The sequence below is a fragment of the Primulina eburnea genome, chromosome 18 (assembly GCF_022965805.1).
Source record: "Primulina eburnea isolate SZY01 chromosome 18, ASM2296580v1, whole genome shotgun sequence".
Classification (NCBI taxonomy): Eukaryota; Viridiplantae; Streptophyta; class Magnoliopsida; order Lamiales; family Gesneriaceae; genus Primulina; species Primulina eburnea.
This window is the reverse complement of record NC_133118.1, coordinates 30,656,677-30,669,738: the sequence shown is the minus strand read 5'-3', so window position 1 is coordinate 30,669,738 and position 13,062 is coordinate 30,656,677. Positions and strand designations below refer to the sequence as shown.

At 39.1% G+C, this 13,062-nt stretch overlaps 1 protein-coding gene across 1 annotated transcript; it reads left to right on the top strand.

Annotated features, from left to right (window-relative positions):
- Positions 1–1,033: 1,033 nt before the first annotated feature.
- LOC140819266 (uncharacterized) lies at positions 1,034–2,625 on the top strand. Its single transcript, XM_073179275.1, has 2 exons — positions 1,034–2,445; positions 2,565–2,625. The coding sequence occupies exons 1-2, from the start codon at positions 1,034–1,036 to the stop codon at positions 2,623–2,625; spliced, it is 1,473 nt and encodes a 490-aa protein (XP_073035376.1).
- The last annotated feature ends 10,437 nt before the right edge of the window (positions 2,626–13,062 follow it).

Sequence of the window (13,062 nt, the reverse complement as noted above, 5' to 3'; positions counted from 1 at the left end):
ATATTTTCACTTGTTATATACTGTCTATTTCGGATTCTGAGCATTTCCATTTTTGATTTCAGGAAATGGCTCCATCTACTCCCCTGCGACCCCGTACTCGTGTCCAAGCTGCACTTCGTTTGAAGGAGCTTGCTATTCACTACCAGTCACGCCAGATTAGGCGACTTAGAGCCCGATTAAGTGAAAGGAGAGGTGAGGTCGAAACCTTGACCGCCGAGAAAGAAGGGATTCAGGTCCGCCTTAATCAGTCTATCTATCAGGGGGAACTAGTTAGGGGAGATAACATGGACCTACGGGACGTCATAGAGCAGTGTAAGTATCAAAATGGGAAGCTACAAGAGGATGCGGATCGCTGTCGCAAGGAACTTGAAGAGGAGAAACAGCAGAATGCCAGAGGTAAGAGAAGGCTAGAAAATTCTTGTGAGGCCATGAACAGTCTAGCATATGTGAACCAACGCCTGGTCCAGCAAGCTGAAGCCCTAAGGAATAAGATCAAGGAAAATAAGGAGAGTTACGAGCTACGCTACCAGAGTACTGTAGACCTGTTGGACGAGGCAGAGGCAAATGCTCATGAGTGGAAGATGCAGGTGGCCCAGCTTAACGCAGCAAACGCACAGCTCAGTACAGAGAATGCCAATCTTACTCTCATGGTTGAGGCACTGCAGGAGGAAGAGCCGGAGGAAGAGCCAGAAGAAGAGGAGCCTATTGAGATAGATGAGCCGATAGCTGCAGTAGGGGATGGAGAGATAGACGATTAGATCATCTTAGTTACCTTTCTTTATTACTAGGAGTTTATCCTTCCATTGTTGCTATTTTATTTTCAGTCAGCATTACTTATTTCCATTCAGTACAATTTGTTCGGTCAGTTGTTTCTTTGAATTCGAAAATTAATAAAGTATGATTATTATTTATCTCAGTCGTGCATCTACATTCAAGTTATGTTGTTTATTTACTCAGTTGTTCCAGCATAACTTATCTATTCAATCTTGTCGATTTGTACAACCAATTCTTAGAAGCGTTTAACTTGTAGGAAATGGCCGGTAGACCACCGAGACAGAACCGCAACCCCCGTTATGCCAACAACAACAACAACAACAACAACAACAACAACGACAATACTAATGGAGAAGGCAACGGGCCTCCACCCCAGTTCAACCTCAACCAGGCAGACTTAATGGCTATAGCCACGATCGTGGCGACTACACTTCAGGGGTTAGTGAACCCCAATGCTAACCAGCAGCCCCCACCTCCACCACAGCATGGGGTCAAGTTTCATTACGAGTCTTTGCGCAAGAACAGGTGCCCAACTTTCAGTGGCGCTGCCGACCCTGAAGTTAGCCAGAGCTGGCTAAAGAGCGTGGAAACTCAGTTAAGACTATTGGAAGTCCCAGATGCACTAAAAGTGGACGTAATAGTGCCTTTCCTGGAAGACAAGGCAGCTAAATGGTGGGAAGCAGTCTCTCCAGCCATGACCACTGCTGGGCCAATCACATGGCGTATCTTCCGAGAAACATTTCTGAAACAGTACTACCCGGCGGAAGTCAGACTGCAGAAGTTAAGTGAGTTTGAGAATCTCAGTCAGGCCCCGGACATGTCAGTAGTGGAATACACCTCTCAGTTCAATGCCCTTGGTTCTTATGCTCCTGCAATTATGGCGGATGAAGTTCTGAAATTACACCGATTTAAAAAGGGGTTGAACAGCAGAATCCAATCCGCTCTGGCAGTCTACCAACCTACCAACTTTTCAGACTTGATGGGTGCGGCTATTCGAGCCGAAGCTGATATTCGTCGGAGAGAAGGGGAAAACAGGAACAAGCGACCCCCTGTCAGCCAGCCTTCCCAGGGAAAACCAGTGTTCAAGAGGCCCAATCAGTCAGGTGGACCTCCCTCAGGGAAATTCCCCGCCAATAACTACCAAGGACTCAAGCCATGCTCAACATGTGGCTTCAAGCACTCTGGGGAATGCCGAAGGGCAAGCGGTGTGTGTTTTGGATGTGGGAAAGCGGGGCACCGAATTGCAGAATGTCCTACCGCTGCCAACCGACCAGCAGGGCCAAACAGAGGAACTGGGCCAAATTCGGGAGCAGGCCCTAGTAAACCAAAAGAGGATAAACCCAATGCTAGGATCTTTGCCATGACTCAGGAAGAGGCTGATGACGCAACTGAAGTCGTGTCAGGTACCATTCTAATTCAATCAGTACCTGCCTATGCATTATTTGACTGCGGTGCTACCCATTCCTTTATGTCTAAGAGATTTGCTAAGAAGTTAGGACGTAGGCCTGATAAGCTAACTGAACCTTTCCGAATAGCCACACCCACGAGTAGAGCTATAGAAACTGAGGAGATTTACAGAGATTGTGAGATCAGTATTAATAATCAGACTTTTAGCGCCGACTTGATACAGTTGATCATGGTCGATTTCGACATCATCTTAGGGATGGATTGGTTAGCGAGAAACAGTGCAGTAGTAGATTGTAAGGGAAAGGAAGTCAAACTCCGAACCCCAAATCAGGAAGAAGTCGTGTTTCACGGTAAATCCAAGGGACGTAAATCACTATTGTCAGCCTCTCAAGCTTGGAAAGCCATGAAATCCGGAGAAGATATCTACCTAGCAATGATCAGTGAGGTAACAGAAGAAGTCGAGCTGAAACTGGAAGACATCCCGATAGTGAGAGAGTTCCCCGATGTTTTTCCAGAAGAACTCTCAGGGACTGTCCCGGACCGCGAGGTGGAGTTCGAGATCAACCTGGTTCCCGGTGCGGCACCAATCTCTAAGGCACCATACAGAATGGCACCAGCCGAACTCAAGGAGCTGAAGGAACAACTCCAAGAATTGCTAGATAAAAGGCAGATTCGACCAAGTGTGTCCCCGTGGGGAGCTCCAGTACTCTTCGTAAAGAAGAAGGACGGTAGTATGAGATTATGCATCGACTACAGGGAATTGAACAAGATCACAATCAAGAACAGGTACCCTCTACCTCGGATAGACGATCTGTTCGATCAGCTTAAAGGAGCCGCCGTCTTTTCTAAACTGGACCTGAGGACCGGTTATCATCAGTTAAAGGTCAGGGCTGAAGATATTCCCAAGACAGCCTTTCGAACCAGATACGGGCACTACGAATTCACAGTGATGCCCTTTGGTCTGACCAACGCACCAGCAGCATTCATGGACCTTATGAACAGAGTATTCAAGCCATTTCTGGATCAGTTCATAGTGGTATTCATCGACGACATTCTCGTCTATTCTCCTGACGAGGCAAGCCACGAAGAGCACCTTCACCTTGCTCTGCAAATCTTAAGAGAGAATAAGCTCTATGCTAAGTTTAGCAAGTGTGAATTCTGGCTAAGAAGTGTGTCATTTCTAGGACACGTGATCTCGAGAACAGGAGTGTCAGTGGATCCAAGGAAAGTAGAGGCAATTACAGAGTGGCCGAGACCGAAGAACGCCACTGATATCAGAAGCTTTCTTGGATTGGCAGGATATTACCGAAAATTCGTCGAAGGGTTCTCCTCGATAGCCGTGCCACTGACGAAGCTCACACAGAAAAATTCAAAATTCACCTGGAGTGAGGATTGCGAGAAAAGTTTCCAGACGCTGAAAGAGAAACTCGCATCCACACCAGTGCTGATCTTGCCCGCAGAGAATAAGGATTTCACGATTTGCAGTGACGCCTCTAAGGATGGTCTAGGATGCGTACTAATGCAAGAAGGAAGAGTGATCGCCTATGCGTCTAGACAGTTGAAACCGCACGAGCAGAATTATCCTACTCATGACCTGGAACTAGCAGCGGTTGTCTTCGCCTTAAAGATTTGGAGGCACTATCTCTATGGTGCTAAATGTGAAATCTTCACAGACCATCAGAGCCTCAAGTACTTGTTCACCCAAAAGGAACTTAATATGAGGCAAAGGCGATGGATCGAACTTCTGAAAGATTATGACTTGACCATAAGTTACCATCCGGGTAAAGCAAACAAAGTGGCTGATGCGATAAGTCGGAAGGGCCCAGGAAAAATGACTCTAGCTTCCCTCTCGGCCCGGCCATGTCTGCAGGAGACCGTCAAGTTAAACCAAGATCAAGACCCGGTACTGACTAAAATTAAGGAGCAGGTCAGAGAAGGGAAGTCTCAGGATCATCAAATTGATGACAAGGGAATCTTATGGATGAAAGGAAGACTGTGTGTGCCAGACAGTGATAACCTTCGCCGAGAGATAATGACAGAAGCGCACAAGTCAAAATTCTCAGTCCATCCAGGCAGTACGAAGATGTACAGGGATCTCAAGAATAGCTTCTGGTGGAATGGCATGAAGAGAGATGTAGCTGAATTCGTCTCTAGATGTCAGGTATGCCAGCAGGTCAAAGCAGAACATCAGCGACCTGGAGGATTACTGCAACCTTTGGAAATCCCCGAGTGGAAATGGGAGCATATCTCCATGGATTTCGTGGTAGGATTGCCAAAGTCTAGGCAAAGCCACGACGGTATATGGGTAATCGTGGACAGACTCACCAAGACTGCACACTTCCTACCCGTCCGCATGAATTACAATCTCGACAAGTTGGCTTCACTGTACATGGACAACATTGTCAGACTTCATGGAGTACCAGTGAGCATCTTATCTGATAGAGATCCGAGGTTCGTCTCGCGCTTTTGGAAGAGCTTTCAAGAGGCCATGGGGACGAAAGTAACCCTAAGTACTGCCTATCACCCCCAAACCGATGGGCAAACGGAGAGGACCATACAAACTTTAGAGGATATGCTGCGAGCATGCGCTCTGGAATTCAATAGCAACTGGAGCACTCATTTACCCCTAATTGAGTTTGCTTACAACAACAGCTATCACAGCAGCATCGGAATGGCTCCATACGAAGCCCTGTATGGCAGAAAATGTCGATCACCACTTTACTGGGATGAAGTGGGAGAGAAAGCTATAGTGGGACCCGAGCTAGTACAGATGACAGTAGACAAGGTTAAAATTGTCCGAGAGAAACTCAAAGCAGCTCAGGACCGACAAAAGAGCTGGGCAGATCTGAAAAGAAGGCCGGTAGAGTTCAACGTGGGCGAGAAGGCGTATGTGAAAGTCTCGCCTATGAGAGGAGTTGTCCGATTCAGTAAGGCCGGAAAACTGAACCCTCGCTATGTTGGACCCTTTGAAATCTTGGAAAAAGTGGGCACACTAGCATGCAGACTGGCATTGCCACCGAACATGTCAAGGATCCACAACGTATTCCATGTTTCTCAACTAAGGAGATACGTCCCAGACCCAAGCCACATCCTGGAAGTAGAACCACTCATAATGGAAGGAAACTTGGGAAAAGAACTGAAATACGAAGAAGTTCCTATCAGAATTGTGGACACCAAGGAACAAGTGCTTAGACGACGTATCATTCCCTACGTCAAAGTGCAGTGGTCTAACCACACAGAGAGAGAAGCAACTTGGGAAGTTGAAGAGAAGATGCGAAAGGAATATCCTTATCTGTTTGGAGACCAAGCCAACCCAAGTTTCGAGGACGAAACTTTTCATAAGGAGGGAGGGATGTAAGAACCGAGAATTTTTATAATTAAGTATTGTATAGAAATTTATGGGATTTTATTGAATAAGATATGCTTTTGAGAATAAATTGGAAATGCAAGACCAAGTCAATAATATTCTATACCAAGGCATGCAATTTAGAAAATTTGGGAAGTTAAATCTTACAAGATCGCATATCGTGCAATTAAAAGAATTTGGGGCATGAATATTGGGGGAATATTTTCGAAATGCTCCTAGAAATATATGTCTAGATATTTAGATGCATGGATGCATGGAAAATTTGCAAGGAAGAAGGAAGCAAAGCATCAAATTGTGCACAAAATCCTTGACTTAGCTAGCATATATTTTCGAAAATATTAGGGGCAAAGGATAAAGGAATGAATCTCACAGATTGGTAGCAAATAAACTCATTTTGGAATAGATGTTCTTTGGCAAATTGGGTGAATATTGAGTACAAGACTATGGGATCTTCATGCCATGTTTAGACCCACCATCCTCCACTATAAATACTACCTTAAACCTAGCCATTCCTCTACTCAAAATCTCGAAAATTCCCTTGCTGCAAGTTCGAATTCAGCAGCCACTCCCTAGCAAAACCCTGCCCCATTTATCGTCCCAAAGTCGTCCAAGAACTAAGGCGAAGTTCTGTCCGGAGTAAGAGCAAGGAGCGATCCTATTTCCAAGACAAGCACCAACGTTTTTATCATCAAATATACTGTAAGTGGGCTATTTTCAAACTTTAAAATTTCAGATTCGAGTATGCATGTTTTCAATTTTAAAAGAAAATAAATAGTCGAGTACAATCTTCTTTCTACCTTTCTTGCATTGTCATACGATTTTAAACGCACTGTGAGGAGTCAACCGTATATGGGTGGGAATCCCAACCATGACGTACCCTTACGCGGTGGGGGATATAACCGCTATACGGCCTTGCCCCCTTAGAGGAGTAAAAATGAGGGACTGACGTCAGTAAACCATAGAAGGTCGATAAATTACAGTGCTTGATATATGTTTATGCATGTGGTACGAAAATGTTATGCAAGTCATATGATTAATTCGAAATTTTACATGTTGATTTATATTATGCTCGATATCCCCCACTTGCTGAGTATTCCCAAATACTCACCCCTTACAACCATCCCAGATAAGTCGTCCGAAGAACAGGTTGAGGACGAAGAGTCCGAACAGTTTTGGGGATGGTGATCCACGCGACCAGTACTAGTAGTAGTATAGTTCGAATTTATGATTTAATAAGTTGTAAGACGTTTCCGCACTTAATTCTGTCATTTGTTGATTTTCGGATGTAAAAGACAATTGTTTATTTCGTTTGAATTTATGATTTATAAACTGGATTCGGTTTAAACTGTGCTACGAAGGCTTGTCGTTTTAAATTGTGTGATTGTAAACGACGCCGGTGTCAACTCCGAGTTTCGGGGCGTGACACCTTACCCTACTGTTCCTTCCCTTATTTGAATGTGGGCTGTAGGGCTTTAAATAAGTGAGTCGCTCCTTCATTTCTGGAGTGAGCAGCCGCACGTTTTCTTCCCCCGACAGAGAGTGAGCAGCCGACTTCTTGAGAGAAAAAAGAACGTGAGACCTTGCTTCGTGTGCGTCTTCCTCGGTGACTGAGTGTCCTCGGTGTTCTCTTTGTTTTGTGTTCCTTTCTCTCTCGTTTGTTCTCTTGACAGCAAGGGAACGAATTCTCTCTGTGTGTGTGCAACCCGCTGGCCGTGATAGCATTAACCGAAGGGAGTATTGGGAAACTTTTGTGGTCTTCGCCCTGGTTCACTGTGTACTTGGAGAGGCCAAAATTCAGTTCGTCTGAGCTCGGTTTTTATCCTAACACATTATATTGCATTGTTTCTTGTTGTGGTGAGTGAATCTGCAGGTTGGACAGCAGCTTTGGAAGGTACGGCATAAGGGTGAGCACTCCTAACATTCTTTTTGCCTTTTATAATCATATGAGATTGGTGGAACAAATTAAATGTTGGATTTTCAATAAGATATAACCAGAAAAAGAAAAAATAATAATTTATTTAATTTGCATTGACTTAAATACAATACAATTTGAACTCAACAAGATTCAAATTCATATAATAATTTACATACGAAATCCTAAAATAAAGCAACAAATTAAGGCATCGTAGTAATTATTAGTGTGCATCGAAAAATAACGACCACGACGATAATGATTCGAGGAAAAAGGAAAAAACCATAGACCACATGTATTACAAGGGTTCACTAAAAAGTGGAAGCAAACTTCTTATGAATTACTTTCCGAATCCGGAACCGAGTTCAGATCAATCCCTCTCCTCTCAACCCTCCTCCCACCGACACTAACGCCGGCCTCAGCCGCCGCGTCCGGCACCGCCTCACCGCCGCCCCGTCCCGCGAAGTTTCTGTTGGAAGAAGCGCCGCCATTCTTGAAATACTTGACAGCAACACGCATCCTCTTCAGGATCGTGAAGAACTCGTCCACTTCCTCCTCCGTCGGCTGCGGGGGCGGCGGCGCCTCTTCGATTTCTTCCTTGACCACCCTCTTCCTCTTCCTTGCAGCCCTTTCCATTTCCTTTTCCTTTTCTTCTCTCTGGATCAGTATATATGCATGATAAAGGTGTGATAAAGAAGGAAGACTTGGGAGACTTTAGGCATATATTCTTCGCTCTGTATTTCTCTGCTATAATCTGATTCAATGATTTAATGATGGTAATTCATGAAATTAAATTAATTTAAATTAAATTTTATTCATTTTTTGTAAATAAAACTGTGGAATTATTATTGTAAAAAAAAAAAACTGTGGAATTATTAGGGGAATAAAGACATTTTTCGAGCATCGTGATTCTATGCTGGCGTAGAGAAGGTGACGCATTCGCCACCCAATCAGTACCCTCGTGGTGGTACCCGAGGAAAGTTCAATCTAATATATCTAATCTAATTCAAGTTCTTGCACGAGTATGGTGATCGGTGAGAAATATTTTCGGTGTATTTGTATAAGATGTTCGTAAAGTAAAGATATTTCTTTTGAAAACAAATAAATTGCTGATGGAACTCATATGTTTGTTTTTACGTGAGATGTTCTCGCGAAAATCTTGAACGAAAATGAAAGAGGAGTTTTTCTCTCGATGTAACATAGAAATCAACTCACGAGTGAGTATATTGTGTAACGATTTCATGCATATATAATTTTGATATGAGTCGATTTGATTCGTACATATAGTGAAAAGTAATATTTTTGATGTGAAATTAATATTTTCTGTCAAATCAGTATATATTAATTATATTATCAATCTGAACATAAAGTATTATTTTTCACTCAAATCAGAACATATTACACAAAAATTTTCATAACATAACTTACATAAAACGAAACATTTGCAGTGAAAAATGGGTTGGGTCAGGTTAGGTCGAAGATCCGGGTCGTAAAGTTGACCATGAATCGGTTTTTTCATATAAAAAAGATAAAAGATTCACAATATTTAATTAGATATAGTCTAATTGTTACATTATTTGGTCTGAAATTTTGATTCTCCGGGTCAATAATAATGTAAAACTAGCCGTCATGACACAAACTACTTTTATAAAAATCGACAATAAATATGACGTGATTATTTTAATTTTGTGGAATGTTTAAAATCAATTTAGGTGAGAACTTGAAGAAGTGAAGAGATAGTATAATTATATTCCAAAAAAATTAGGATAAATTTCAAATAAATCTTCAAACCTTAATTTCATTTAGAATTCACTCACTGGTGCTATTTTCATGATGTTGTTTGAATAATCATAATTTTACCCTTGAATTCTGATAAGTTCCACTTTGCTCTTGATATCTAACATTGGTTAGATCTTCTTGTTTCCAATATTCCAAAATTTTGGAATAATTTATGCAAATAATTAATCTCGAACCTGTATTAAGATTCATATTATTTGAGAAAATTCTCTTACTCAAATATTTATTACACAATAATAATAATTTTGTATGTTTGAAATAATGTTACATCAGCTATGATGCCATTTCTGGCTCAATTATAAAATCAAGGATACTTTTGATCACTTTATCAAAATTGGGAGTTCAAACTAAGCTTTTAGGTCCTAGGGAGTAAATATTAAGTTAAAATTTGAATCGAAGATTTTTCCCTAATTTACCCAAAAAATAGAAATATTTGTAATTTTTTTAAAAAATACCATGATATATTTGTATTTTTTAATTATAACTTCTTTATATCTGTTTCTACAAAGATATCTTCTTTAACAACGAAAATATAATTTTAACTCGTAAAATTTGAGTTAAAACTCATCGTAACGAATTCAAATAACCGAGAACTGAAAATGAGTTGCTTCAAATTTATTCCGATTTCACATTTATTGGAATTAAAATCATTAATTTTGATATTGTGGTTTAACTCTATCCCAAAACGATTCACTTATGTTGATTTATTTATCTGTGAGACGGGTAAGTTTTTTTTCAAAAAAAAATTTATGAGAAAGTACAAGTCTCTTATGAGACGGTCTCACGAATGTTTATCTGTGAGATGTGTCAATCTTACTGATAATCACAAATAAAAAGTAATACTCCTAGCATAAAAAATAATATTTTTTCATGGATGACCCAAATAAGAGAACCGTCTCACAAAATACGACCCGTTGTTTTTTTTATGGTATTATATTCTGAATGGTTTGGCAAAAATTCGGATGAAAGTGTAGAGTTCTTGCTAGCTTCGATTTGAATCATTGGATGCCCTTTTACTTGGTCGATGGCAAACACTTGTGTGAGACGGTCTCATGGGTCGTATTTGTGAGACGGATCTCTTATTTGGATCACCCATGAAAAAGTATTACTTTTTATGCTAAGAGTATTACTTTTTATTGTGAATATGGTAGGGTTGACCCGTCTCACGGATTATGATCCGTGAGACGGTCTCACATGAGACTCACTCTGGGTCGATAACACGAAGATCAAGATTAGGTGGGATGGATGTGTCAGTATGATGACGTCTTTGTATATGTCAGCATCATCGAGTCAATTTGAGGGACCAAAACCTCTATTATAGTCAACTTATTATATCCATATATTTTATTTTAATATAAATATAAAACAATAATGCATTTAACAATTAACATTCTATGCAATTTACCCTAACGTGACGGGGAAAAAATAATAAATTTCACTTGAAAATGAATATGTCATGTATTTCATGTAAATATAATCAAATCGAATTGAAATATGCAATTAATTTTTAGAATTATGATATTATTTTTATTTGAATGTAAATTAATTTTATTATAAAATGATTGTATAAATATGTAATACGTGCAAAGATTAATTAGTGTAGATGAAAAATTCGATCTTATAGTGAGATTTTAAATTGGCTAAATAAAATAAGCTTTAGCATAAATTTTCCGTATTAAAATATAGACCTGACCACTGGCTAGGTCCGGGTTAGGAAAATCCCGACTCTTAATCGTAAACATCTAGCGTAACTGTCCTAGGACGATTATAGTTACGGTTTGGGTTTAGAACCCAGTGTTTCGGGTCCGGTTTATAGCCGTGTCCGAGTTTGGTTCAACTTTTGTGTATTTTTTAGAAAAATATTAATTGTTACAATTAAATAATAACATAAAATGTTGGAATTTGTAAACTTAATGAATTGAAATTAAGCAATAAAGGTAAAATAAACTGGAAACAATAGCTCCAGGTTCGAATCCAGACTCAAAGTGCGTAAAGGAGCTGCTAGAAATTTTCAGGCAGCATAACCTGGGCTGGGGCGTTGCCTTGAAAGCGCTGTCCACGCTAGGGCGACCATTTTTGACCCCCCAACACAGGTTCGACCCGATAGATCGATGGGTTTTAGATCTCAAACTGTAATTATATCGCCTTTAGTCGGTTCCAGTCACGATTTCGCGCCAAACTCGTTGACCCGATTAACCGGACTATTGACCACGGTCTGATTTCAATCCAACCCGACGCGTGACTAGGTCTATAAACATATGAAATAGAAAATTATTGTATCTAGAAAATAATGGAAATTATTGTAATAGTATTGGAAAGAGGGGATTAAACAAAAAATGGACCTACTCCATTTTACTTGATGTTTGTTTCTTGCAATAATAAATAATAAATTACTATAATTATTGCATTAATTTATTTATTTCAGTTTTTGTTTTTGTTTGGTGGAGTGGTTGAGTGGCGCCAGTGTGTTGGCATATTCTTTGGACTTTATTCATCATTAAACTTTGATATATACATTCTTTTCCCTTAATTTCTAAAAAAGTTGAATATTACATTATTACTTTCATATAATTTAAAGTACTATAATGAATGCTACGACTTATAATATCATTATGTATCTATGTAAATAATATAAAAGAATAATATTTATCAAAATATATACAAATAAAAATTTAAAATAAGTATAAGGAGCTAGCCGGGATTCGAAACACAAACCACTTGAATAATTAAAACTAGCGACTGTGCAGATACGATACGATATGATATGATATGTATATATATTATTTAAAAAGATATTTTGGTTACCAAATATTTTTTTTATGATTTTTGTTTAATTTAGTATGCATGCAATAACTTGGTAAGATACCGATCGAAGAGACTGCGTGGGAAATTTTCGAATTAAATATTCGTAGTTTCTGGTGTTTTTTTATTTTGATACCATATCTTTCATTTTGTGAGAAGAATTGAAGTTATTTGTATAGTAAGCACTTAAGTAGTAAAAAAATAAAAGGCGAGAATTTGTGTGTGACGGTCTCACAGATTGTATTTTGTGAGACAGATATCTTATTTGGGTTATCCATGAAAAAATATTATTTTTTATGCTAAAAGTATTACTTTTTATTGTGAATATCGGTATGGTTGATCTGTCTCACAGATAAAGATTCGTGAGACTGTCTTATAAGAGACTTACTCAAAATAAAAAGATTAATTGTGAAAAATAACTAAAAAATATCAAAATTGTTACTATGTTTCCTTCTCCCTTTATTAAATACTAGTATACAAATGTACACAACTTTTAATAATTCATTTGATTTATATTTAAATGAGAATTAAAATTTAATTATAAGAAATAGTGAGGGATTACACTACAATTTTGATAGAAAACAAATTTTGGTGAATTTGTCCGTAATGGAGGGGCAAAAATGGATATATATATTTTGGTGTCTTTAACGGTTTCTATCATGTACCATCTCTTAATATGATAAAAATAGTGAGAGCCTAAGATATACTTTTTTCGATTAATTAATTTTAGATAGATAGAAATCTCTCACCGCATATATAAAAAGCCAAAAATTTGTGTGACATTATTTCACGAGTCGTATTTTATGAGACATATCTTTTATTTGGGTCATCAATGAAAAAATATTAATTTTTATGTTAAAAGTAATTCTTTTTATTGTGAATATTAGTAGGGTTGACCCGTCTCACAAATAAAGATTCGTGAGACCGTCTCACAAGAGACCAACTCATATAAAAATATAGTATTACCAATTGATAGATCCCAGATGAAACTGAAACAGGTGCT

Coding starts and splice junctions, on each gene's coding strand:
- LOC140819266 (XM_073179275.1), top strand. CDS start 1,034: ATGGCCGGTAGACCACCGAGACAGAACCGCAACCCCCGTTATGCCAAC. Junction 2,446..2,564: donor ATCATCTTAGGGATGGATTG/GTTAGCGAGAAA, acceptor CACTATTGTCAG/CCTCTCAAGCTTGGAAAGCC.